Raw genomic sequence first — 27,889 nt, 5'->3', positions numbered from 1 at the left:
ATTTTTTTATAAATAAGCACGACGTTGTGCACTTTTTTTTTTACCGATTATCAAATTCGACTTGGCAGACAACTATAGAATGGATTTGTAATTGAACACAAATCGTCGAAAGCTGCTTTATCAGATTACAATGATTTAGTTTCGTCTTTCGTATGTATTAAAGTTTTCTTATTTCTTAATTTTTTGTGTGCTGGTTTTCGATTTATTTTAAATATACACATTATCGGTGTCACTGAGTCTATCACAATGTCTGTATCATCCATGTGAATAAAAACAGAATACTGGTGACCTAAGAAACATAAAAACAAACGAACTCTGCAGATTTGAGTAGTAAAGAGATATGAAAAAAAGTCCCAATTAAATGAAAAATTGAAAATATGCCTTTAAAAGAATATAAAAAACATACTTTCAGAAGCCGAAATCGCTTTCACCGTTGTTTACTAATGCTCTTTCCGTTTAAAATAACTGAAACGTGAATTTCTTGCATTCTTAGGGTTTCAATTTCATAAGCAACTAGAAAATAACATGTTATGGACTATTATTCTTTCAAATGAAGCGGAACTGTTTAACTTGTAAAATGTATTTTCAAGTCTTGAAATCTCGTATTGAAAAACGATAATAATATAAAACGGCGGGAATCTGTCAGCGCTCCACGTGCTAAATACGTCTGCTCAAACAGACCAATACGACTGTTGCATTTCATTTTAAAAACAGCCATAGCTACTTTATAGTTTTCTTTCTAGCATTGAATCATGAAGAAATTATTTTATTATAATTATTATTAATAAGTCTGAAAACAAAAAGATAATAAATCATCACATTTTTGTTTTAAATGTACGTTTTATTCAAAGTTTGAAAAAATAATCAAAACAGTGTTTTAATATTCACAGTTTCTTATTTTTTACAAGCTTCTGTGCTCTTTTCTTACACGATGTTGCATATTACAAGCAATTTAATTGTTTTATTGTAGGAAACTATTACGAGAATGATGACTGTGGTCTTAGATTATGTAGTGCTTGGGTATTGCTATGGACTTGCTAGTTGTTTTTTTTTTCACAAATTATCTCATTCACTTGTAATAACAGAAAATGTTATTTGCAAATCTTGATTTTCCATGAATTCTCATCCCCGAAATGTCTTACCTCGCTCTGCTCGGCCTTTATTTCTATTAACGCCCCCTACCTGAAACCCTGAACCAGTTCCTGTAATAGCTTTATTTATTACCCACTTTAATACTTTGAACAAGTCTAGTGTTCTCTCACTAGTTAACTTGTTTTTTTTTCTTATTCTTACAATAATCGTTGTTGGAAAACATTACGTGTATACCACCATAAAGCTCGCCAATTATTAGTCTGTATAAATAAAAGAAAACGCTGACTTTCGAAAAGAGTAACTAAACTGTAGTAAGAAAAGGGAAAATCGCCCGCGCAATATTGTATAGATGAATACGATGTTTAGCAAAATACATTAAAACATTTTTCCTTTGTTTCTTTTTTTATATAATTGTTACAATTCTATAAATTTCTGGGTTTTTTTTGCGTATATGTCAATTTCAAAAAAACGGATTTGAAGCTAGGCGAACTTATATGTATACAGTAAAGCGAAACATTCAACGCCACCAGCTAATATTGCAAGTGACATTTTGGTCATCATGAACTCGTGGATCGTTATGATGTATCCATCAGCATCAAGAAAACTGATTTATTCAACGGGTCATAGTTTGCCTTTCCTCGTTTGTCTACCCCGGACTTGACTTTTTTGAGCAACTCGGCGGGTATTTCTAGAAAAGCAGAGGACGCTTACCCTGCCGGTGCACCTGGTCCATGCTCCCAGTTTTTAGTGGAGTCCGAGTTGTTACTTTGTATGTATGATTTTAGTTACTTTATGTTCTTTGTTGTATGTGTCTGTTTTCCATGTCTGGTCTCTGTCGCTGGATTATATTCTTTTGATTACCGCTATAACCTTGGTTCCCTTGATTACTCTTACTATCATAATTAGTTAATTGTAAAAGTATTTAGCATATTCGGTATTTATAAAATCACTTTCAATTTTGTCGTAACAATGGGTAAAGTAAGTCGTTAGCTTATTAACAAGTTGATACAGAAACTATTTCCCGATTGCAAATATTCTAAATAATAATGCACAATGTACATTCGTGTATTTTTGTGTCGATTATTCTCACTGTAAATTAATTTAATTTTGTTTCTTTTATTTGTTCGTGTAAAGTTGGTTATTTCATGTTCTTTGTTGAGCGTCTGTTTTTCTTGTCTAGTCTTTATTCTTAGTGTGTATACTTTTTAATTTCCCCACGAATTCTGGTATCCTTGATCACTGAAACTCCATTTTATCATTGCTTTACTACGTGCTGGGCATTTATATAGCATTATTTTACCCCGGCGTCAGCGAGATGTTTAAATTCATATTTTCACCATTTGAACTGAGTATATTTTTTTAAATAAACGAGGAACATAAAATCTAAACAAAATGATTATACTTTTTTTGATACGTTATGTCAAACGTTGTGTCTTCACTAAAAGAGCTTTCTAAACAGTTGTAATGGGCAACCAGAAGAGAAAGACGCAGCCAGGATTCAAACATTATTGGCATTATTTTTCCCGAAAAAAAAGACACAAATAAAAAAGACCTACCTAGTTGCGCTTTTGTTTAATTATTTTATCACGAAATGGAACCGGTGTCTCTTGACAAAACAGTGATATTTATTTTGTTACAAGTGTCGTAATCTCTGCTCGACGCAACTAATTGTTGATTCTGTAAATAACAGAATGTTTCACCGTATAGACAATAATCTAAATCCGGAGTCGGGTTACATTTTAATGAAGTTTGATATCTTAAGCATCGTGTCGCTTGGCTTCTTGTGCAAATTAATCTTGACTCGTGGTCTTGTTGTTTGGTTAAAGTATGACAGCATTGTCAGTTTCAGGGAAGCATGATTGTGTACATTGCTCCATGATTGAAGCTCGACATTAAACAAAAAGAGAAAATCCAGCTGATAAAATGATAAGCCGACTTTGTTTGATAGACTAAGTATAATGACTTAATCACGTTTGATAATTCACTTGAAGTATCTAAATTCTTCGAATTCACAATTAACGATTTAATACAGAGAGCTCCGGTTAAATACTAGTAGGAAAGGTTAGTTCCCTATGGGAAATACATTTTGTATCACATAATAAAAAAGATAGAATAGAAAACTTTCATCACCCTACACCCCCTAAAACCAAATAGTTGTTCCCCAAGAGCCATCAGCAGTGATAGAGGTAGCTTGCAAGGTTCATGTTACATGTTATTTCTTATGTCGGTGCATCATGGTATATATGGAGGACAAAATTCCAGAAAGTTTATGGAATGGTTTTGCGATTACTCTTTGTATCATTTAAAAAGAACCCTGGCATTTCCTTTTTTATAAAATAAAATATCCAAATTGAAAACTGAACACTCCATATGTACTTGAGTCAGCTTTGACTATAAAACGATACTACAAATGAAATAAGAAAAAAAAAACAATTTAACATAAAACAACAGATAAGCATTATCAATTACATGAAGCTTAATTCCATTCTTAAGTTTTATTTGTACGCATGAGAAGTTGTAAATTATATACCATAGGCGGATCTAAAGGACCCCTTATGCTCAAAAACTTTGATTAAATCATAAATAAATGGAAATCACTACAGTGTCCCCTTCCTTTTACGTAATTTCCGGATCCGGCAATGCAAAGCTCCTAATCACACCTGTTTCAGAGCAAGAGAGTGTTTCCGGATCAGAGTTCAGGGGCTCTACAACCAATGCTCTTTTTTCCAATGATGTCAACCATGAAAATGTAAGCTTACATTGATTATTCTTACCAAAGGTAATTTTAACGACTAGTTTTTCCTTTGACGACTTCTAAGTATTTTTAAAGCAAATATTCGTTTATATATGAAGTGGCAGATCCAGACCTCGAGGGGTGCAGAGGGTGGCAACCCTCCTTATTACTATAAAAGTTGTCATTTTCATGTATTTAATTGACAAAAAATTGTAAATAATGTCCTAGAACACACTTATTCTGCCACCTCTCCTTTTCAAAGTGTCTGTATCCTGTATCCGCGCCCTGATATGAACATGCCAACAAATGACGGAACGTTCTAGTGACTGATCCAGTGATTTACAAAGGGAGCTAGCTCGAGGCTCCGATTTTTCCTCAATAAAAATGTATAAAAATATGAATTACATTTACTTATGCTAACAATACAATTTAAAAAAAAATGCTTGATTATTTATTGAAAGTTAGACGAAAATAAATCGGAATAAAAAGATAACAGGAGTTCAGAAAAGTAATCCATTATATCCCACGGTTTAGTGCCAGTTTTGCATGCATGGATAGGTATGTTCTCAATAAATTCTGAATTTATCTATAATGTTTTAGTTTACTTCACACTTTTTACACTAGTCTACAATCATGCGATTATCTGCTATAAACATTTATGTTATCCAACATTGAAATCGTGTGGGATTAGTTGACAAATCGTGCACATTCTGAACTATTTATATATAGAAGTTGAGTCCATACCGAACTCCAAAGCAGCTCCTGTTCCAAACCGTTGACGTTCCTCAGAATGGCAAAACAAGTGCCGGCATGGAAAAAACCAATGCTCCCGAGTTTGAGTCCATACCGTTCCAGCTTCATCTGATTGTTCGGAAGGGACATTACAAGACCGCATTTATATAGAGGGATGTATTCACAACATCGAGATGGATCCGAAGTTATTCTATGAATTGGTACATGTACGTGTAGCGTGTAATGAGAATCTATCATCTTTAGATAAGGGACTTATCATTTACTCGAAGGGGGTGGGGTCAATGATCAATGATAACAGAAAAAAATATGTATCCCCTCAAAATCTGATTATGAAAAATGACACCCCCTATAGCCCTTCTGAAAAAAACATACAGCCCTCCCTATTTTGATGTAGGTATATTATTTACACGAAATATTATCTTGTTTTAATATCATTTATTTATTGCAACATAATAAAAAAAAACGTTTCCAGGTTCCTGATTTCCTCCCTGAAAGATTTGTGACACAAAGAGATCTTACACAAAATATACAATTTAAATTACTTAGACACAACCTTCTCCTCTTTCCCTTTGCTTGCTAACAATATATATATTTTAACTTTGAGGGAACTAAGGTTTTTTTTCAAAATTTGACTGTAGAGAGATATGGTACGCCAAAGAAAACAGTAGAAACACTCCCCCCTCCAAAAAAAACCCAAATATTTCCTCGGGGAAGACACGATAAGGTATGATCAATGCTACCTTGTAATTTTCTACACACAAAAGGGGACCCCCTTTTTTATTTACTTTTAAAAAAATGATTGCCCCTTTGTTCATTTTCTACATAAAAATGACACTCCCCCTGTAATGGCTACATTAAAACAAATTTCCCGCAAAAATAAGGATCCCCCTCCCATCTGCCGGTAAAAAATGATAAGTCCCTTTAAAAAAAATGAATACGAAAACAACAGTACTAAAGGATATTGCGACTAAAAATTGCCAAGTCTTAGCGCAATTACATTGCGTTTCACTTACACACCACAGCATACATCATTCATGAACTTACAGCAGGTTAATGAACAAATAAAGTAAAGTAATTAAAGGCATATACTTGAAATAGTAATACCAAGTAACATGTGTCGAATGTCATTACAACAAGTGTCAAAGGTCAATACAAAGAATCATTTTCTTTGTATTCATTAAATTAAAAATAAATATCTAATTTATACTATCTGCTTCGTGGCATTAGTAGTGCAACGTATGCTTAAGATATTACGTTCTACTTATTTCTGGTGAAGTTTTCTAAACGTGAAAAGAATGACAACTGTACCTAAACTGATATTGAGAGTTGATATTCGAATACTTGTAATAGTCAGGAAAATAAAGTATTTACTATGCAATTTTCAACTTCAATTTTTGCAAGAAATTAACAAAGTAACTTCTACAAAAAATCGAATTGAAAATAAATATATCATTAACATCACTTAAAAACATAGAACATTGTGCAGGTTACAGACAACAAGACTATCAATTAATTGATGAAATAAGAGAGAAGACGAATTCGTCAATTTTCAAGAGTATCTTATCACAAATTCAGGTGCAAATTTGTGAAAATTCGCAGAAAATGAAAATGTTTATTATTGCTGAGTAGTCTGCACATCAGGGAGGGTTCATTACGTTGGGGTTGGCCAGTTTCAGCTGTCAAACCTGACACCTAACGTGATTAATGACGGTAGAGCGTGCACTAATGGTCGCTTTTGCAAATGAGAGAAATTTTTCAAAGTCGAGTTTAATTCGAAATGATTGCAATAAATAAGAAAAAATCCAGTTCATTTTACAAAATTTTACACGATTTTATGCAACTCTGTAAAAGTTACATTTAGGTTGCGTATAAAAACTATCGCCGCAACCATTCATCAATCGTACGGTACCAAAAGCCTATTGAGCCAATCAGATTCGATTTTGGAACTCTTTTAGAAGAGGAGGTTGGAAAGTTTGTCAAACTTAAATGTATTATTTATAGGTTTATTATCAAGTTAACGAGAAACTTATAGGAGGACAGTTTTTAAGTTTTGTTTATTGCAAGATAATTTTATTATACATATGGAGATCAGCGGGCCGTTTTCCTCAAGAGCCAACGCTTTTAGCATAGCTTCTATAATGTCCGGCAATCTTTCTGAAACTTTTGGATATTCTAATCTTCAAAATGGGAATGACTACTTCTTTGATTGGAATAATGCTGGATACGGAATGAAAAATATGGAAGGTAATTAATTCTTTCAAAATATGCTTAGGAAAATTCACGGATGAACTGTTGACTTAACATCCGCACTTATGTAGTGATCTCTTAATTGCAATTATTTTATGTAACAGAACTTTTGGATTTGCCTTTGTAAAATACATAGCTGTTATCATTGTCAAAAAATATATATATATAAACATTAAAATAAGTGTGTTATATACAATTTTTATTTAGTAACGATAACATTTGAATTTCTAAATTCAATTTTTCGTATAACAAGTGTATCTATACAATTTATTATTCAAGTATTGGTAATTTTCTATCAAACATTGCAATAATTTGTTAATATATGCATTTGATGGATTTTTTAAATTATTGAATCGTAGAGAAATTTTCAATATTATAATTGGATGCAATAATATTTCAATAAACCTTTAAATTTAAATATATATTTATACAGTTTTAACGTCTCTTTGGTGGTTTATTTCCCGCATAAGCTGTCATAAACTCTGATCGAAATTATGTTTATACAGAACTGGTATATCTAAATAATTAAATAACATAATTTATAAACATTCAACATAAATTTGCCAATGATATAATTATCACAAGTATATTTGATGCGTGGGGTAAATGACTCCATCTAGTTAAAAAGCTATTAAACAGAGAAGTTCAGCGCAAATTGATAAACCATATCATATTAAAACGAATTAAGTTGCTATAATTATACGGGTATTCCAAATTATTTAATAATTATTTGAGATAAAAGAAATGAAAGAATTTTTTTTTCTGTGTATTGGATTTACATTTGACAGCGGAAGTATTTCAGTAGTGCGACATTATTTATTATTAGGGGAATAAAATAAAAACAAGAACAAAAACTAACTGAAATGTTTCATATTTTGATATATTTCACAGAAGCAACGTATCGTTTTTGCATGCAGCGTCTGCAAATATCATTTAAAATCATTATATATTTTGCTTTTTCATGTATTAAATATCCAACCAGTTTGCATAGCGTAGTGAAGAAATTATTTTCAAAATAATTGAAATATGTCAGTACTCATTTATAAACAAATCTAATTTTTCCATATATCTGTTTACTAATGAATTGTATCAAATTCATGGAATTTGCACAATGAACTTAGAAGTTGTTTGTAAATCATTATCTTTATGGGAAGCGGACAACATATTTTAGAAAAGAAGAAAAATTAAATGTCTGCAACGGGCGACAATGGTGAATCCAGGAGTGAAATTCCGGGGGATTGAACCCCATATTTGTTTGAAAATGTTGTTAAATTTGCTCAAAATTAGGGCTGAAATGACCAAATGGTAGCGTGGAACTACTCCTTTTGAAATAATTGTCTGGATTGGAACCCTCTTTAAAAATCTGGAATACCTCTGGGAGACAGATTAAGAAATTGACCCCAAATTAAAAACGAAAAGTAAACAGGTGTATGCATGAAAGGACGATGTTTGTTTCTACGTTTTTTATCTAATTTACAGTACTATTTTTTTGTTTTCAGCCTGCCTACTGCATGCGGGTACCGGAAGACCATTTTATGAACCACTACGATACGAGGGTTTTACAGAAAATTGTCCTCGACCTCCAGATACAGACTGTGAGAAAAACATTCCACCAGATTGCATGAAAAATTCTTGTAAAAGTGACAATGAAAATTCAGAAGTTGGAAATGACGGAAAAACTGACCAAAAGAAACCAATTCATCCAAAATTAGCAAGTGTTCAAGTGCAGCTAGAAATGAAATCTTTGTGGGACGAATTTGATGAACTTGGAACAGAAATGATCGTAACAAAAGCTGGCAGGTCAGTAGAATCCGAAAGACACATCTTTTATTTTGGTCTACCCTACCGTAGCACATGGGATCATGTGATAAAAAAAACCTAAATGCATGTTTTCAGAATTTGTTCAACGAAAATCGGACATTAAGGCGCATATTCATGTATAAGTCTTAGTTCTTTGTCAGATGCCTCTTTATGTTCCCGGCTTTTGATAGAAAACGAGATTCTGATTTCAATCTTAAAATGTTGTTGTTTATCTGTGCTTCCCCCCTTTTTTTATACGTGTCTCTTGATTCTTTCAGTTAATTTGGTCCTTAACATGCAGTTATAGAGTTTTTTTTAATTTTTAATGACACTGAACAAAATTATGCAATTTTTATATGAATGGACGGACACTCGTGATATAAAAAAGTCAGATTTGTCAATGACGGTAAATTTCTAGTCTTGTAATAATTTCAAAATGAAAAGATAATGTATGTTCTCTCCATTGAAGATTACACGTATACGGAATCGAAAATTTACTTTCAAGTGTCGACGGTCCTGAACTTTTTCAAGTTCACGGTTCACTTCAGGAAAATAAAAATTCAACAATATATTGTCAATTAAAGAGGTTCAAAGTGCAGGACCCAGTTACATGAAAATTCTTAGGTCAGAAATTGAGGGTTCGTGGCCCTCGGACCACTACTAATTTGTATCCCCGATTACAAATTCAAGAATGTTTGCAATCACTGTCGCTTGGCCTACAACAGTGGTGTGTCCAAAAATGCAAGAAAATCCAATGTAGCTTGATAGCTTGAAGGGACCTGATATGTCCCCTACTCATGACCCGAGACATATTTTAGTCGATGATCAATTGATATATCACTGATATTTGCATTGTATTTGGGGAATAGTTGACGTTGAACTGTAGATTTGCGCTTTCACCAAAAAAAAAAAAAAAAAAAAAAATGCATGTTCGTAATTGCTCGCAGTTCCATCAATTTTCAACAGCAAATCAATTGATAATACTATGATTGACATCTAAAATCAGAACCTCAGAGCTTTCAACACTGGGTTGGCTATGGTGATGACAAGGGAAGATAATTCTTCAATCATAAACTGATAACATGTGCAAACTTAATTGCATTTGGTCAATAGGATTTTCTGACCTCTTACCTATATTTTACCGACTGCAGGAAAAAAAACGTTAAACGAACACGATGGTCAAAATTAGAAACAATTGCTCTCAAGTAACAGCATCACTAGATTTTCAAGTTTGCCGGAGAGCAAAATAAGGAATGTTACGAAAATAATAAGTAAACTCTTGACAAAACAAGCATAGGTTGAACAGGGTATGTCGACAATTTTGTCGGTTTCAATATACATGTATTTTCTTTCTCAGGCCACTGTGATATTTTCTCTTTTGACTTCAAAAACATGTTTTGTTTTTATATAATTTGTCCCTTAATAGTTTAAGTTTTAATTGTGAGTCAAGGAAAAATATACTGGTCTCCACATGCTGCTGGTGACACAAAATAGTCAAAACTGTGCTCTTGATAGTGCTGTGATATTTTTAAAATTTAATTTAATACTAAAAAATTCGATTGATATCAAAATATACAAAGAAGCCGTTCTAGCTCATTTACCATCAACATTGTTTCAGCAAAAAAAAATAGTTTATATAGAGAAATCAGTCCGAACCAAAATCGAAAAAAAAGATCGATATTCGGTTTATAAGGTCGAAATGCATTTAATCTATAATTATAGAAGAGACTTCAGACTAAGTCTGGTTTAGACAGGTTTCTTGCTTACTCATATTTCTGTTTAGACAGGTCTCACTGTATCTAAAATGTCTGGATTTACAGAGAACAACTTGAAAATAAACTCACTTCAATTATTTATATCATATTTAAGAATCCCGCTATGAATAGATCTATATCATACAGCTAATAAGCAAACCACCGTCACGTTACTATGTAGAACGATCTGTTTAAATCAAAAACTTTCAATTAGCAAATAAACACTGAAATGACAAAATCAGGACAGGGTTAGATGGTAGGTCGGTAAAAAGTAGAAAACATGACATGAAACCAGGATCAAATTATTCGAGTTTGTGGTATGTTCTCTATTAAAATATAACTTTTTATATACGTGTAAAATATAACTTTTTATATACGTGCAAAATATAACTTTTATATACACGAGTATTTTTTCCTTATTACTCTTGATATGATCAAAGATTCTATTTTGCAGGTTCGTAAGCATGCAAGAAATTAAAGGGTTGGATTTCAAGAAAACTAATTTTTTTGTTGATTTTAAACATAAAGTCCTTGAGAAATTAAGATAATAATGTGGTCGTTTGTACTTTTAAATGTTAATAAATTTTCTAGCTCTTTATATTATGTATAGTGGAAGTTTCTGACATAAAAAAATAATGTGCCAACAGAAATCGACTTTTACTCATGGATATCAGTTTTCATAAGATGACCTCATGATCTTTAGGAACTTTTGGGGATCAGTTTCCATTTTTTTAATGTTAACTTGCTTTCCAATTCTTCTATTTATTCAATCTTGGTATAGCCTTATTTATGGTTCATTTAGAATCAAATTCTAACGGTTTTTTTTTCCAAGACGTCCTTCGGTATTGAAAATTATAATGTCAATTTACCAAAGTAAACGACGTAATATGATTTGGACCACAAATTTACGCACTTCTAATTGCCACTTACCAGTTGAAAAAGGAAGGTGGTATAACATTACAAAAACCTGCGAGATTACGCTATTTTTGCAACCATAATATTGGCGACGAATTCCATGTATTTTTTTTTTATTGTTTTGTGAAAATGTCATTGTTAAAAATCTAAGACGATATTATTTGGCAAAGCATTACTATGAGTATCAAAATCACAATAAAATGGGTAGTTAACTCCTTTTTTTGTATTTGAATGTGTTAAAAAGACTTTCAATGTTCGTTAAAAAAATCTGCTATACCATATCTGTTTTCGCTCTGTGTATCAGTATCTGTCTTCTTTATTTCTGTGCTAATTTTCTTTATGTAATACTGATTGACCTCATGTAACACATTTATGTATGTGTGTGAGTGTACATATATAATTATGATAGATAGAATCTGTAATCTGAATCTATCTGAAAGTATTAATCGGAAAGGCCATCAGTTTCAAAACTTCAGTTTGAAAAAGAACAAAATAGTATAAAAGACGGTGTTTAGAATAGCACCGTAAATAATTAAATATAACAAATAATTGCTTATACGATAAAATAAATCAATTAATAATTTTTTGAAAAAAAAACATTACATTGCGATTTTTGGGAAAAGAAAATGACTTGTTGAACTTTTTGTACTGAATCATTATAGTTACATGTAGTACTTTCAACTAGGCATATCAAGGTACATGTAGGTAGGTTACCAATTGAAAGAAATAAAGAAAATATTACACACTTGTTTATTACCACAATGCATTAAATACGTCTTAATCAAATACTATGCCCATCGCTGTGCATGACAATAAAATTTACGGAACCCATAGATCTTGCGATTTACTGGCTTCTCTAAAGGGCCATTCATCACCCCGTGTCTGCAAAACATCAAATTCTGCACGTCAATTTTCAAGGGCGTTTAATTGGTACTAATTGAGGTATTATGAAGCCACAAGCCACAAGAGGAGCAGATAACCTCTCGGTTAGTAGGTGCCAAAAGTGTCGTTATTGGGAAATTATGGTTAAATATATAAACGCCGATAACGATAAATAAATGACGGACGTCAAAACTGTCGTGTCACTGATGAAAGTTTGGGAAATGAGAAAAAGACTGGTTTCGGTTCATATAGACAATAGCATTATTGTTCTAAAACACTCAGTTACCCCTTTAATGCCACTTGCAAGTTAATATGTAAATGCATGTCTGTCTGTTTGACTCAAATATGCAAGCGGCTTTTATGCCATTTTGATATCATTCAATACAACAGTTAAGCCAGACTGTGTCATATTTATTAAAATTCTGGATGAGAGCAGTAGATTTCATTAGTAAATTCTGCAGTATAGGGTAAAACTCTTCTTGTGTAAGTTTAAAATGGAGTCTTGCAATTGTAGTGCATGTTTTACGCAGCTCAACTATAAAGATTTCAGAGATAAAAGGCTAAAAATATTTGTGACATGAGTAACAAACATACTTCACAATTTTTTAATTTGAACATTGATAGCTTTTTTTATCAGAAAAAAAACGAACATGTCTAATTTTGCAATTTACAACACAATGACAAGGTATATACAACAAAAATAAACTAATTTCGCTGAAGCGACAGGTCATAATTTCTAATTACTATTACACAATGCCAAATTATTTTTATTTCCGATGTTATCATGCAATTTTACTACATTCTTAGCTTTTTCCTTTAAATATACGATATTTACTTTCTATTTTATATATTAATTGCAGTGTAAAACAATGTATGCTTACAATAAAATAGATACGGCGTTCTCAAAAATCGCAGTTAGTGAAAATTAATGAGACACTTAAAAATGAAAAACGGTAAGCATCGGGTTGTAATATTTCATGCTGACTTAAAAGCCATGTTCCCTCAACGATAACAGACAAAAAAATACTGTAAACTTTTGAATGCAAGAGTGGAGGAATTTAAATATCAAGATAATATGAAAGATTTAAGCACATCAACGTCGAGTGTCAGGAAAGATTTGGCCATCTATCCTTAGAGAAAGTTGTGTTTTATTTAAGAGATTACATTGATACAATTAATTATAGAAGACATATCTATTGATAAATGGCGATCTGAAAACCAGATAACCTTACCCCACAAAGAAAATAGTTTTTGCCACTGAGGCACTCAAAGTTAAGAATGAAGTCTCAGTAGGTTCCTCTAGGCTTATGTGATCGGGGAGCATGTAGATTGGAGTACCAACCTTAATGCTGTTTGCCCCATTTCTCATAATTATAGTTTTTATATGCATTTATACTTAATTTTGTTCACTGCATTTTCAAGTAATTCGTCTTTGTTTTTTGTTAGTTTTCAAATTTAGGCCATTTATTTGGACTTTTATGTTTCTGAATTGTCCTTTCATTTTTACGCCTTGGTATTATTTGTCGATATAACTCAGGATTTCTCAAGCCTGTTTTTTTCTATATATATATATATATATATATATTATAGAAAAAAACAGGCTTAAAAAATAAAGCACTTATATATATATATATATGTAAGTGCTTTAAATATAATAATAGCTTAACATAATGTATAATAAAAGAAAATGAAAGAATTGTAAATTCGAATCGAACATTTGACGTCTTTATTACTAAGAAAAACAATCATATTTCGGATATAAAATAAACGAAAATTATTCCACCCTAAATTCAAATGACTACTATTCGATTGGTGAAAGAAACACGATACATGTACTTTATTAATTTAACGAAATAGGTAAACACAGTATATAAGAAGATCATTGAAAAACAAGTAAGAAAAATAATGACACAAAAGCCATAATCAAAAGCACAAAATAAGGATAGAAAATACACTTATAAGAGTAATAATTATCAATATTATAAAAATTATAAATTATAAGATATTCTATTAGGAAACCCTATGGAACCTCCTTCATATTATATCAGTTTCAATATCCTCTGAGCCGGGAACAGAACGTGTTATCATCAGATAAAAAATACAAAATTTTGAAAGATAAACATTCTAATTTGTTTTAAAAAAATCTTGATGTTTTGAGGAAAGTTTAATTTGCGGTTATACTTGGTACGCTAGAGACCTCCTACGGATAATTGTATATTTAAGCAATAGATTTACATCTCTTTATAAACTACCAGGACATATACATAGAACTGAAATTATTCTGATTGTTTATCTAGATCGTCACTAGTTTCTTTTTTCTATACAATATTTTTAAGATGAAATATTGGTACTCGGCAAGCACAAATTTGATAGATTTTACATGCATTGATTTGTTTTTGCAAACTCCCTTTTTAAATAAAAGTGTAGATAGATTTCTGGATAGTAAATAGGCTTTTATATTATACCTGATGAGTAAACATTTATTTACATTAATTTTGAGTAAATATGAAAACTACAAATTTCCGAATATATGCAAACGTTTTAGCACAAAGCATTTTTTATGAAATTCAATGTACTATTATGCGATTTTATACAAGACAATCATGATCATTGTTTTTTTAATACAAGCCAATACCAGAAATATATTTGTTTTATGGGATAAAAAATATATTAATAAAAATGACAAGACTATAGTTATCAGGTAAAGAACCTTTCGAATATTAAGTATGTTTTCATTTTTGGATTAATTATTATATTTTCCTCTTTTTCTCTTTCATCCATGAATTTGTCAGTCAATTTATTATTTATCTCCATTTCCGATAAATGATTATCGGTTATGAGTTCGGTTATTATGTTATTTTTTGCTTTTTTAGACGAATGTTTCCGACGTTTCAAGTCCGACTGTATGGTCTAGACCCAATGGCAGAATACATGTTAATGATGGACTTTATCCCAGTGGACGATAAACGATATCGATACTCCTTCCACAGTTCCAGTTGGGTGGTGGCGGGAAAAGCAGACCCAAACATGCCCGGAAGAATCCACGTGCACCCAGATTCTCCCGCCAAAGGTGCGCAGTGGATGAAACAGATTGTTTCTTTTGACAAACTCAAATTAACCAATAACCTGCTGGATGACAATGGCCATGTAAGTAAAAACTTTACACAATACACAGTTATGTATCTTATCTTATTTGACCTTATATCAGTTTGCTTTTCCGAAAAAAGTCAGATTTGGAGAGTATTGTCCTCTACCTAAAATGAATATAACTGACAAAAATTTATTAACCTATTAATCGACCATATCGCAACAAAAAATCAACCTAATACAAAATACGAACATAGTTCATGGGCCTAAACACGGCCAGAAATCTTTCGACCGGAACAAAATTTGAACATAAACTGTTACTCATCTAGATAACGCCATATATTTATCAAATGTCAAGTCGATTGTCTCAATGTCTGCAACCACCACAACAGACAGAAAGTGCCAAAAAACTATATTTCACTTCGGCTTTTGCTGATAGGGGACTAAAGACTTAATGCGCGTTACCACGTCAAAGGATTTTTTGTTCAAAGCACTGAATTCCAAATTGATGTTTATTTCATATTTTGGGTTGGGGCTTTACTTTTATCAAAAGGGTTGCAAAGTTCCGTTTATGAATTACTTAGCCAGTGTTACTTGAACTAAGTTCACTGTTTTAGCTAGTGCCATATTTAGACTATATACATGTTATTTCTGAGTGGAAGGACAGGGAGGTCTATTATTTGTCATCGTTCTCGGTGTTACAGTGCGAAATGATAATGTCAACACGTATTACAAACCTTGATTTGTTATATCAACAACCATTTGAATAATGACAAATTTTATCAACACGATGCAAAAAAGAATGAATGGAAAATATTTCAAATACCAGATATTCAATAAATTGACTAAATCGTGTATGAAATCTTCACATTGTTCCTTTCATATAGGTTTTAGATAATATTTGACACTTTTAATTATTTGGTAGTATTTATAATGGGAGGGGGCTTTATTACACACATTTAATCAAACATTGCATTTCGTAAAATGCAAAACATAAATTCCGACTTTTTGTCTTTGCCTTCGAGCAAATAGGCACTAAGAGCTGATAATTATCCACCGCAAGCGAAGTTTGGGGTATATACTTAGATAGTACAATACAGTAAGGTCATTTCTGAAAATTTGGTCTCATTTTGTTGAAATAAAGCTGTTTTGAGGCAATCCACACAGACATTTCTAGTGTTTTGTCATAAAAAAGAATATATTTTTTAAATCCTTGGTGTGTGGAGGTTCAAGTCATTTATAAGTAATTTAGTGATTATTGTTATAAAATCCAGTAGCCATGATAAAATACTAAAAAAAAAATATTGAGTTTTAGTACAAATCAGGGGTGCCTTTCCAAAACTAACAGCCAAATACTATGTTTTATAAAATATCAGGCACTTAGACACTACCACAGGATGAACGCATGCATGGAGTAGGTGAAAAAAAGGTAAAAATAATAAGACCCTTTTCGATTCATTCTCTCACAATTTTAATCCCAAAAGTTCGTGCGAAATAAGGTATTTTGAAAATCAGCCATCTGATGCTGAGGAGAGAACCTAATACGGCAGGGGACTGAAACGTTCCGGAGACCATTTTTCATATAAATTACACCTGTTTACCATAACATATATTACATCTGTCTATGTATAAATGCTTATCTAGATTTAAACAATATATCCACCAAATTTCAACTTTTAATTTTAAGTTTTACAAAATTTGACCAGGGTAACTTGGTGTGCGAAACAGTGCGCCTTAATGTAACTGTATAGTGCACCCTTAGGTTTCATCCTGTCTGTCTGTCCGGCTGTTCGAACTATTTTTTAAGCAGCATGGAACATTGTTATGAAACATTGTGGGGTGTAATATAACCACATGGAGATGTGCATACTGGACAAAAACTGTAAAATGAGGGCTGTTGGGACTTGAGCATTTTTCAGCAAAACTTGGCCCTCAACGACTTGTAGGATTGTTGTGAAACTCAATGGGGTGTTACAATGTAAGATTACCATTTTTCAATGGATGTGCATATTGTCAGGAATTAGTTTGAACAAAAATTGTAGAAATGATGACCGTTGGAACTCACGCATTTTCAGCTAAACCTTTGTCTGATGCGTTGTCCACAACTCCTCCTTAAGGACTTACAGGATGGTTATGAAACTCAATGAAATGTTAGATCACCATATGGAGATGTGCATATTGTCAGGAATAAGTACTATTATGTTATTGTGTTGTCAACAAAAATAGTTGCTGTATAGAGTTGAGTGTTTTAGAAATTGCAGGAAATTGTGAGGCAAAAGTGCGTAGTCTATCCACCATAAAAATTGTGACCAACATATGAATCGTATGTCCATATTGGTTCCCAAATGTACAGGATTCAAAAGGCTGCAGGGTGTAAGTCCCGTTAGGGGTAATGTCTTGTTGACCATAGTGCAGTGGCAGATTCAAGGGGGGTGGGGGTTCGGGGTTGGTACGCTATTTTTTGTTAAACTTTAAAACAAAATTAGGCAAAATGTGGGCAAAAATGAGGAAGTAGTAACCTGGATTACCTTCTATAATTCTCTGGATCAGAACCCCTCTTTTACAAATTTCATGATCCGCCCCTGATAGTGCCATGATCAATGATTGGCATATTTTCGAATGCAGGTCTGTGCAGATCATTAAAGATGACCTGCCATATGTACCGTTCTGGAAAACTTGTTATAATTGGTGATGTTTTCTTCAGAAGCATTCGAGTGTACCGATGTTATTAGTGCTAACAAGATTTTCTGTGCAGCCGATACGTATAAAAACAAGCCGATATTTTCGAGTACAAACAAAAGAGAATATTCTTTATATACACGGACCGTAAGGATACATGTTTACTATGCTCTAAGGGGTCTTGAAACATATAAGCAATATTGTCATGTATGTATATATGTAGTTTCAACAAAGGGTTACATGCAGCCTGCTTTAATTAAAAAATATTTTCATTATGTATTAGAATCAATTAAAAATATCAGAAATAGTTGCTCAACGAATTATTGTCAATATTTATGTAAATCGCGAAAAGAAAAACACTTGCTAACCTAAAAAGGTGTCTTGAAGAACCACATGCACCTTATGCGCTTCGAGTAAAAAGCTGAATGAAATAATTTTGTATATTGATTGCATACATGTACGATACGTACTCATATAATATGCTGCCCGTAAACATATACGTGGCGTACATGTACGAATGTTTTTATACGGAGATTCAAAATAAGATATTATAATAGGTCGTTCATAGAAAACCATAATTAAAACAAAATAACAAAAATAAAATAACAAAATACATATATAGACTAAGTACGTTTAAAAAATATACAGAGTGAATACTAGTTTAAATAGGCGCTCGGTTGTCTTTCACGAAAGTAACTTGACTTAGTAAGTTGTATATAGTTTCTATCCAAACCCACTTTTAAGATCATCAGGTGAGTAATTTACGACAGGAATGCTCGCGAAATCACGGTGCCCTCGATTAACCTTGAAAGGTGTATATTTTCATTTACATGACCTTGATTTGACCCCAATTACGTAAATGTAAATAAAACGGGATGGTTTTGACGTGCATGTTAGCCGAAATGACATGCTGTTAATAGCTCATCGTCGTAGTTAAAATAAATTTCCAGTCTTGGCTTATAAATAAATTAGCGTTTAAAAAGGTGTTGGCACTTTTGAATTTGCTAAAGTATACTATGATTTATAGTATGGTGTAAAGTGTTTATGGTTAGATTAACAAACGTAATATGCCTTTAAATTCAACTTTTCCAATAACTTACCAAAAAATTTGTGTACTTAAGTTAATGATTTCAAATTGAAAGAACTGAAGATCAATTATTTCCGTGATGTCAAAGTAATTGCGGTTGTGATCCAATATCTATACCAGTGCATTAGCCGTCGCTATGTGCAGAATGCACAGGAGCTCCTTTGGATTCTATATTCATGTATTATCACACACAACTCATGCGTATTCTAATTCCAAGTATTGTAAGAATAAATCGACGTACATGCAACCATTCAACTATCGTTATAGAATCAACAACTAACTGCAATTTATTTGTGAACAGTTTGTATAAATATAGAATACACAATTTTATTACAAGGAATAAAAATATTTTTTTATTTTTAAAGCTCGAACAATATCATAAATCGGCCTTCTTCTTATTGCAGATCATCTTAAATTCTATGCACAAATATCAGCCGCGGTTCCATGTGGTATACGTCAACCCGAAATCCGAGGACTGTACCACTACAGAAAACTTTAAAACATACACCTTCCAAGAAACGAAATTTACAGCAGTAACGGCATATCAAAACCATAGGGTATGTATACATATTACTTTGATATAAATGTTTCAAATTATCCGAAACTTGTTCGGTTATTTTGGATATTTAGACAACCAAAATAGATGCGGGTGAACTTTCTGCAGTAATTATTGTACTGGACATCTTTTCTAATCTTATCGATAAAACATCAGTCATTTCTTGACACAAAATTGTTTGGGCATACATACATGTACATGTAAGTATAATTCGCTTTACATTCACACCCTTAAACAGGAACTTTATATTACAAATAGTATCATTAGTATTACATAGTCCCTGACTTTGATAAGATCTTCCTTTATTCTCCGACACACGAAGTACCTTCATTGGATCGGCAAAGTAAAATCCGTCGAAACAACAGAAATGCAACCCAAATTCACACGAATCATGCAATGTATCTTTGTCAGGAATATACAATGCACTTGTTTTTTTAAGAGCAGTAAATTTCGTAAAACCGACACATAAGAACAAAAAATACTTAAATTACTACACAGAATTCGACAAAAAGTTGTGAATAGGATGTTTTGTGTACTTATTGGCATTAGAACTCGTAAAAAAGGTGCGCTTCCTCAAAAATTTATCACATATATGACAAGAGGAAATAAACACAGACATTTTATTGTAGAGCAACCGCTTTTGAGATGTCCTTTGAAGTACCATGAGAAACACATCGTAGTAAAGAAGTTGTTATCAATGCAAGATAGCTTATGTCTTTGAAATAAATTTTCTCTCTTGACTTATTACTAGATCCTTTGTCGATTAGCCGAAATTCTTTGTTAATTCTTTTCTTTAACAATTATTGCTCTCGAAATAAGAATCTACATTTTATATGTTTTGTTTCAGATCACGCAGTTGAAGATTGCAAGTAATCCTTTTGCAAAAGGCTTCAGGGATGTTGATCCGAATGAATGGTAAATTTTATTTACAAGTTTTTTGTTTCTATGTTATGTGATGTGAAGGAAGAATTTGTGGATATTGATGATGCTCGTTTAATTCTTTTGAAAATGTTATAGTAAAACTATCACGTCCCAATCTTAACGATCTCCACTTAAATCTTAAATACGACCTAAACTTGAGCATTGTAAATTGTATGGTTCTGAAACAATAAAATTTTAACGTTTTGTTTGTTTGTTGGGGTTTAACGTCCGAGCAGCAATATTTCAGCTATATTCAGACGATGAACATGAAATTGATGATAAAATGAACATGAAATGATGATGAAATGAAAAAGGGATGGGACACAAGGACAATAGGGTCGACACATTTTGATTGCCACTGGAAGAGGTGGGTAGGGTCGGGCAATTTAGCCTCCTGTGGCGGAGCCCTATGGTTCCTACTCCGGGAGAATACCACAGTAGGGTTCTTTAACGTGCGAGGAACGTGGCATCTTTCTCAACACGGTGCACCACTATGGTTTGCGGTCAGGTTTCCGTATTATAGCCTGACAACCCCAGCATGTAACACGCCAGGGTACCCCATTCCATCACCTGGGGCACACATCCCAGTTGCTCTGTGGGCAGAGCGCCCTAGTCCCCGGCTAGGGTTCTGAGCACTATTTACTCGCCTTTTACGACAAGCTTAGTGCTGCTGCAAGGCTATTCTTTTAACACCCGGACCTGCACGTTGCGAAAGAAATACATATACATACTTGAATGCCGGGATTATTGACGCTCAATTTTTTTTTACCCTTAAACTTAGCAAAACCATATCATATTTAAACAAAAATACTGTGACTTGTGGTAACATCTAAAATCTTTAAGTTTAAATGATAGTTTTTTTAAATCCTAGATAAATTGCTCTTCTTAAAAAAATGGAAAATATTCTTAGGTGCTTCTAAAACTTTGACGAGCCATACAGTTTAATTCTCTCGTATGTCTACGGTCATGACATAACGTTGATCGTCATACAAACTAGAGCATGCCTACCCTATCGGTTGACTTGTTACCTATTAACAGCTTCATGTATATGTGGAGTCAAATTTCCTTTTGAATGTGCTTTTCTGTCATTTGCTTATCGAAATTCGATGCTTCCGGATTGGTCTCTTCCTTGTGTTTTCCACATCTTACTGTTGAATTGTATTCTAACTATGTTTTCTAATTTTAAAGTATGGTTGATGTGATATCACATTTGAATCCATGTGGAAGACCACGTAACCACCACCGACCGTCCAGTATGTCACAGAACCTTGACAGTCCTACAAGGAAAAGACCATGTGATAAATGTACGTATAATGCGCAGGCGTTGATTATTTTTATCTCCAATTCACTCCATTCACGGTGTTATATTACACATTGACCCATTGAGGTTTCAAATACAATGAATAAAAATGAAGTGAAAAAAAAAACGCTTAAACTATACAGTGCCGAAAGCATTATTATACAGTATAAAAACCGGTATTTTAATAACGTTCTGAAACACATGACAAATTGCCTGTTCATAAACTTCACTATTCATTTCTTTTTACAGCGCCATCCGAGTCCGATGAATCGCAGTTGTCACCTACTAGTATGAACAGTTCTAATCTTTCAATGACATTACGACTTCCTACACGGACGACGTATCCCGATCCATACAACTACATGTCCTATCCACATGACACCTATATGATGGCAGCCAAATCACGACCTTCACCTTATCCCCGGAACATGGATTATACGTCATATCACCACGCCCGGATGTCAATGAAGGAAATATACCAAGGAACGCCGGGATCGTGTGGTTATAATTACTAAGTTTCTCTGTGATGATTTATTGTTAATTATGGAGGTGTGAATTTTTAGTGCCATGACCTAGCAGAAAGAATTAATTGGTATGGACTCAGAAGAGTGATGACATTCTGTTAATAAATTTAAAAGTTCATTGTCCCTGTATTTTTATTTGAGAGAATAAAATTGGATGTGAAAAGACACAAATTATCGATAATCCGACTGATAGCTGTCGTTGTGTCTATATTCCGAAGAAATATTTCTTGTTTTTAAAAAATAAAACAAACATACAATAAAAAGACAACAACACAAAACAAAAATATAACGAAACCAAAACAAAAATAAAAGATACTTGTAAGGAAAAGAAGTTAAATCACTAATATGCGCTTGCTATATCCTCTTCCTCTCGCCGTGCCATTAGGTTATAAGATATATTTGCGGAAAGCTTGCCTATCTAGCACAATCCACATACATTTGTAGTAAGATCAAAACGAATATATTCTATAAAAACGTAATTCAAACAAATTGAATTGTAAAATACCTTTCAGACTTTAACACAATTTCCTTTTATCTCTTTCAATCCAGAAATGGGTTCTATGTACATTTGTAACTGTTAAAGGTTCAGCTTAAACTAAACTGAGAAATTATGGAATGAATATGATATTTATGCAAATCGTATTTACTGTGACATTGTATATTGACAGAACGATACCTGAATAATAGCACAAAAAATCGATGAAAAAGTGAAATACCTTAACATGAGATACAACACTTTGTATAGAAGTAATCTCATAGACGTACAGACAGTACATTATAGGAAACCACATTATGAGGTGAAATGTACGATTTGACTTTGTGAAACTGACTCTTTAAAATAAATATGTTTGTTTGTTTGTTTGTTGGGGTTTAACGTCCGAGCAGCAATAAAATAAATATGACAATACAAATAAGGAAATTAGGTGGCAGAGGTTTAATAAATAGCCACTTATTTTCTTGTGTTGCATATATCGACCTAGTTATCATCAACACATTCTTTAACAACCATTGGATTTCGAAATAGCATAACTACCAAAATTCTTCAACACCAGCAACATGTCTAATGTCTAATTCATATTGACGACTATAGAGTGTCTTATCGAATGATCAAATGTTGTGTTTTTCTTAAAATGCAAGAGATACTCCATTTAGCAAAATGTCAAAAAGTAAAATGAAAACAGCATACAAAAACAAACATACAAACAATTTCAACAATAATTATACAAACTCAAATCAAAACAAACAATTGAAAGGATTCCTGCTGAAATGTAAGAATTGCTTCTCTAAATCTGGAAGTACGTCAAGACGACTGAATATTATGCAACTTAGTTACTGAAGTCAATTTCAATTCATATATTTATTAATAAAAAGTACGTGTAATGTATTTGTTCCATTACTAGAATGACAGAAACATCATTTAACTTGATTTTGATTTAAATAAAATGGGTGTTTTATGGTTTTTGAGCCTTCCGAAACAAAGTCAAGATAAACTTGTTTCGTTGGCGGGATGTTTTATGGTTTTTGAGCCTTCCGAAACAAAGTCCAGATAAACTTGTTTCGTTGGCGATATAACACTACAGAAGACATTTTATAGATTGAAAATGAACCCAAACAGATTGTAAGTTGTGGTTTCTAAATTAATAATATAAAAATAAAATTATTATCTGCATGACAGTAAATGGCGAAATTAACAAAATGTTTAAATGACATTCAAAAAGGACAAGAGACGTAAGAAAGAGTAACTAATTCAAATAACATCTCATGAATAATGATATTTTGCAAAGGAATGGTCAATGGATCGACAGTAAATAGTGACCTCGTTTTACTTATGCTTGCATACGGGTACTTTCGATTCAACGTCTTCTAACTTATCATGATGCAATAATAATATAACAGCATAAACTCTGACACAGTATCAGAACAATCTTTAGAACTGGATGGTAAAAAACAGTCGCATTATTCTATAAAATGCATATTAATAATACATTAACTGTTATTAACAGTGTGTGATTTACAGACTAATATAAACAATGTACCATGTATGTAAAGTTCACAATGTACAGCGTCAAAAATGGTTGATCTAAATATGTGAAAAAAATTTTAAAATTCTCCATTATACTTAACCCTGAGCAAAATTTATTTTTAGATCAATACTTTTAAAATAAAAAAAATCACAAAGTAGGTACTTTCTACAACACGAAGTGGAGAACAATAGCGAAGTTCAACATGCTTAACATGTAAAATTCACTATAGCAGGATGTTGACATCTTAACATTGGGGAAAGTTTCAATAATGGCAAATCAATACTTTTTGGGTAAAAATCCTTTAGTTTGACGGACGGACGACATTGGTAACTTACTTACAAAAGTAAAATATATCATATTCACAAATATCGGGAACAAATTAAAGCTTTAACAACAGGACTATTCAAATATAAATACTTGACCAGAACGTGAAAACAATAAAGCACTCGCAATTAGAAAACCCCCCCAAAAAAAACAAAAAAAAACCAAAAAACAAAAAAACAAAATAAAACAAAAAGAGCAAAACAAAACAAAGAGTGACACCAGGTGGATCCCCGGAAGGAACAACAAATGATCTGCAAAGTTGAATACTCATTTACGATGTGTACTTTCATATCAATAGTACAAAATTGTTCATTAAATTTTGTTTATTTTTTTCTTTGTGAAACTAAACGATTTCAATTTAAAAAGAAAATGAATACAAAATACTACATTAACTAAAATGTTACATTTGGTGTTCAGAACTGTAAAATAAATGTTTGTGATGTTATCAATTTCATGTATTTTTGACCGAGTTAATATTTACAAAAGGACACGGTTTGTAGATTTTGTTTTCTGTTGTCATATTGAATATTTTATTCAGATGCTTTGTACGTAATTGCAGGAAGAAAAACTTTTCATCATTGAAACGATGAGTGTGATTTCTCCCAGCATAACTTTTCCGAATTCTCGAGCGTGAAGTTTTACCTACATGGAGATAGGTGTTATTCCAGACACCAAAAGTCTAAAATCAAAGTAGTTGACACGTGTTCATATGAACTGAAGATAATAATTCAAATATGATTAATGTTTGGGTTGATGCAGTATAAATATTCCGGTACCTTACGTAACAGGAAAGGACGTTTCTGATTATATCATAACAAGACTGAAAATGTCAAACTTCCAGACGTATTTATAATTTGGACACCGTCTATCAGAAACCGCCATTCAAAACAAACGAAGTAGCGAATTGTAGAAAGCGCCAAATTCTTATGTAGACGTTGCGGAAGAAAAATATTTATACTAAGGTGAATATGATGAGAGTTGGGGAAATATGACGGATGAAGGGAAGTGTCGGGGGTTAATGTCGTGATGAGTTACGGACCGGTTTACAGCTAAGACTGAACCCATTTACGGCAGTTAACAACTGACGTGATGAGTTTATTCTGCCGTTTCCTCTAACAAATTAACGCGAGATATAAACAGAATTTGCGGCGTATAAACAATCAATTCGCTTCTAAATGTGCTTATGACTATGATTTAAAATGAGAAATGTAACTTTCTAGTCCAGATGTAACGATTCTTGGATCTGTTTTATATGATAAGGAAAATGTTTATACTTTACACATATCAATTTCTTATCATAAACACCTCAGTCAAATGTAAAGGATGCGTTTGCCAAACATTTTAAGCAGCTGGTGCTTGAAACTGGTCTTAAATATGGAAAAATGGAACAACATTCTTGAGAAAGTCAACTAAGAACAATATTGAATGCATTACACAATGTACTTGTGTTTGACTCTAGTCAACCCATTCACACCTCGTTCTAGGCTGTTATGGTCAATCTTTTCTTCCTTAAATAAACATTTTGTGGTTTTATTAAATACAAAAAAAAAAATACCAATCATATTAATATTGAAAATTTCGACATGCTTTACATGTGTTTCAAGAAGAAATCTCTCATCAACAGGTTTATAATCAAATACAATGGAAATTCTAAATCCAAAAACTAGTTTTTGAAGTACTCCCAAAACGTTCGAAATAGGAACGTCACAGCTACCACCAAGAGGGTATACCATGGACAATACAAGGAATGAATCCTCAATGTTTTAGGTATTTTGGAATATGTAGTACTGCAAGTTTTGATAAATAAAATCTATATAATTCGAGATCAGGCAAGTCTGACTACTGGCTTGGTGAATAATACCTTCGGGGGACCTTTGGTCCACCAACAGTGGAACCTACCCAGTGTACCTTCGGGGGACCTTTGGTCCACCAACAGTGGAACCTACCCAGTGTACCTTCGGAGGACCTTTGAACCTACCCAGTGGTTAATACAAAAAACATATCATATTAATGTTGCAAATTTTGATATGCTGTTTATGTGTTTCAAGGAGAAGCATCTCTCAGTTCATTGTATTCTACCTTCTTATACATTCATGGTTTGTTCTGAACAATTGATGCGAACAATAATATTCAAAATTATCAGAATTATATACTTTTAATCACAATTGAGTACAATACATACACACGACTGACTGGAATCATATATGATACTACGAGATATGCCTTATCAAATTCTAATTCTTTTTTGATTATAATACTATAGTCTGTCGCATATCATAAATTTATAAGATAATACAATCAATTGTACAATAATACACAATACAAAAAAGAGAAAAAAAAATTCCTTCAACAGAATTTATGCAAATTATAGACAAGTGATGTACTATGGTAAATATTTTCATAGTTCTTTCCTCATAATATTTGATTCTTGAATACATTTGCCGATTGATTTAGTACAATGTAAGTATAGGATTGTGTGGATTAAACCGAAGAGTATGCAAATTTTCTATGTTGTTATGAGGATATATTATATGCTTTTTTTGTTTGATAATTTAATTTTTCTTTATTTGGTATTGACAGCAAACTGTTCAGTGTTCATTCAAGATCAATGTCATTCACCTGTTAATTTCGTAAAGTGCCTATTTTTTACACATAATGTACAGTAAAGTAGCACTCCAGATAAGTAAACAGAAAATAACGTGGATTTTCATAGAACCCTTGTTCTTAGGAGATACAAAATATATAAAATGTGCGGTAGAATTCAATATTAAGGCAGATAAATCTGTAAATGACATAGAAATTCAGTAGAAACCATTGAATTTCAGTGTGAAGTATCTTCTAAGAGCAGACAGATTGGAATGATTGATTGATCGATTGTTTGGAGTTTAACGCCCGAGCAGCAATATTTCAGCTATATTCAGGCGATGCACATGAAAGGGATGATAAAATGAATATGAAATGATGATGATGAAATGAAAAAAAGGGATGGGACACAAGGACAATAGGGTCGACAAATTTTGATTGCCACAAGAAAAATGGGAGGGATGGATAGGGTCGAGCATTTTAGCCTCCTGTGGCGGAGCCCTATGGTTCCTACTCCAGTCGAATACCACAGTACGGTTTTTTAACGTGCGAGGAACGTGGCATCTTTCCCAACACGGTGCACCACTATGGTTTGCGATCAGGTTTTCCGTATTATAGCCTGACAAC

General features: G+C 32.6%; 1 protein-coding gene across 1 annotated transcript; it reads left to right on the top strand.

Moving 5' to 3' along the window:
• Positions 1-6,559: 6,559 nt before the first annotated feature.
• On the top strand, positions 6,560-22,449 carry LOC148607569 (T-box transcription factor TBX10-like). The gene is made up of 7 exons (XM_088545419.1): positions 6,560-6,823; positions 8,326-8,626; positions 15,051-15,324; positions 19,435-19,587; positions 20,434-20,501; positions 21,696-21,811; positions 22,057-22,449. Exons 1-7 carry the CDS (start codon positions 6,661-6,663, stop codon positions 22,320-22,322), a joined length of 1,341 nt encoding a protein of 446 aa, XP_088401545.1. The 5' UTR covers positions 6,560-6,660; the 3' UTR covers positions 22,323-22,449.
• Positions 22,450-27,889: the final 5,440 nt, after the last annotated feature.

Source organism: Perna viridis, chromosome 9 (assembly GCF_037379345.1).
Source record: "Perna viridis isolate PV_CMFRI_1.1 ecotype Kerala chromosome 9, ASM3737934v1, whole genome shotgun sequence".
Taxonomy (NCBI): domain Eukaryota; kingdom Metazoa; phylum Mollusca; class Bivalvia; order Mytilida; family Mytilidae; genus Perna; species Perna viridis.
The sequence above is the reverse complement of the archived record's forward strand: the minus strand, read 5'-3'. Positions and strand labels throughout refer to the sequence as shown.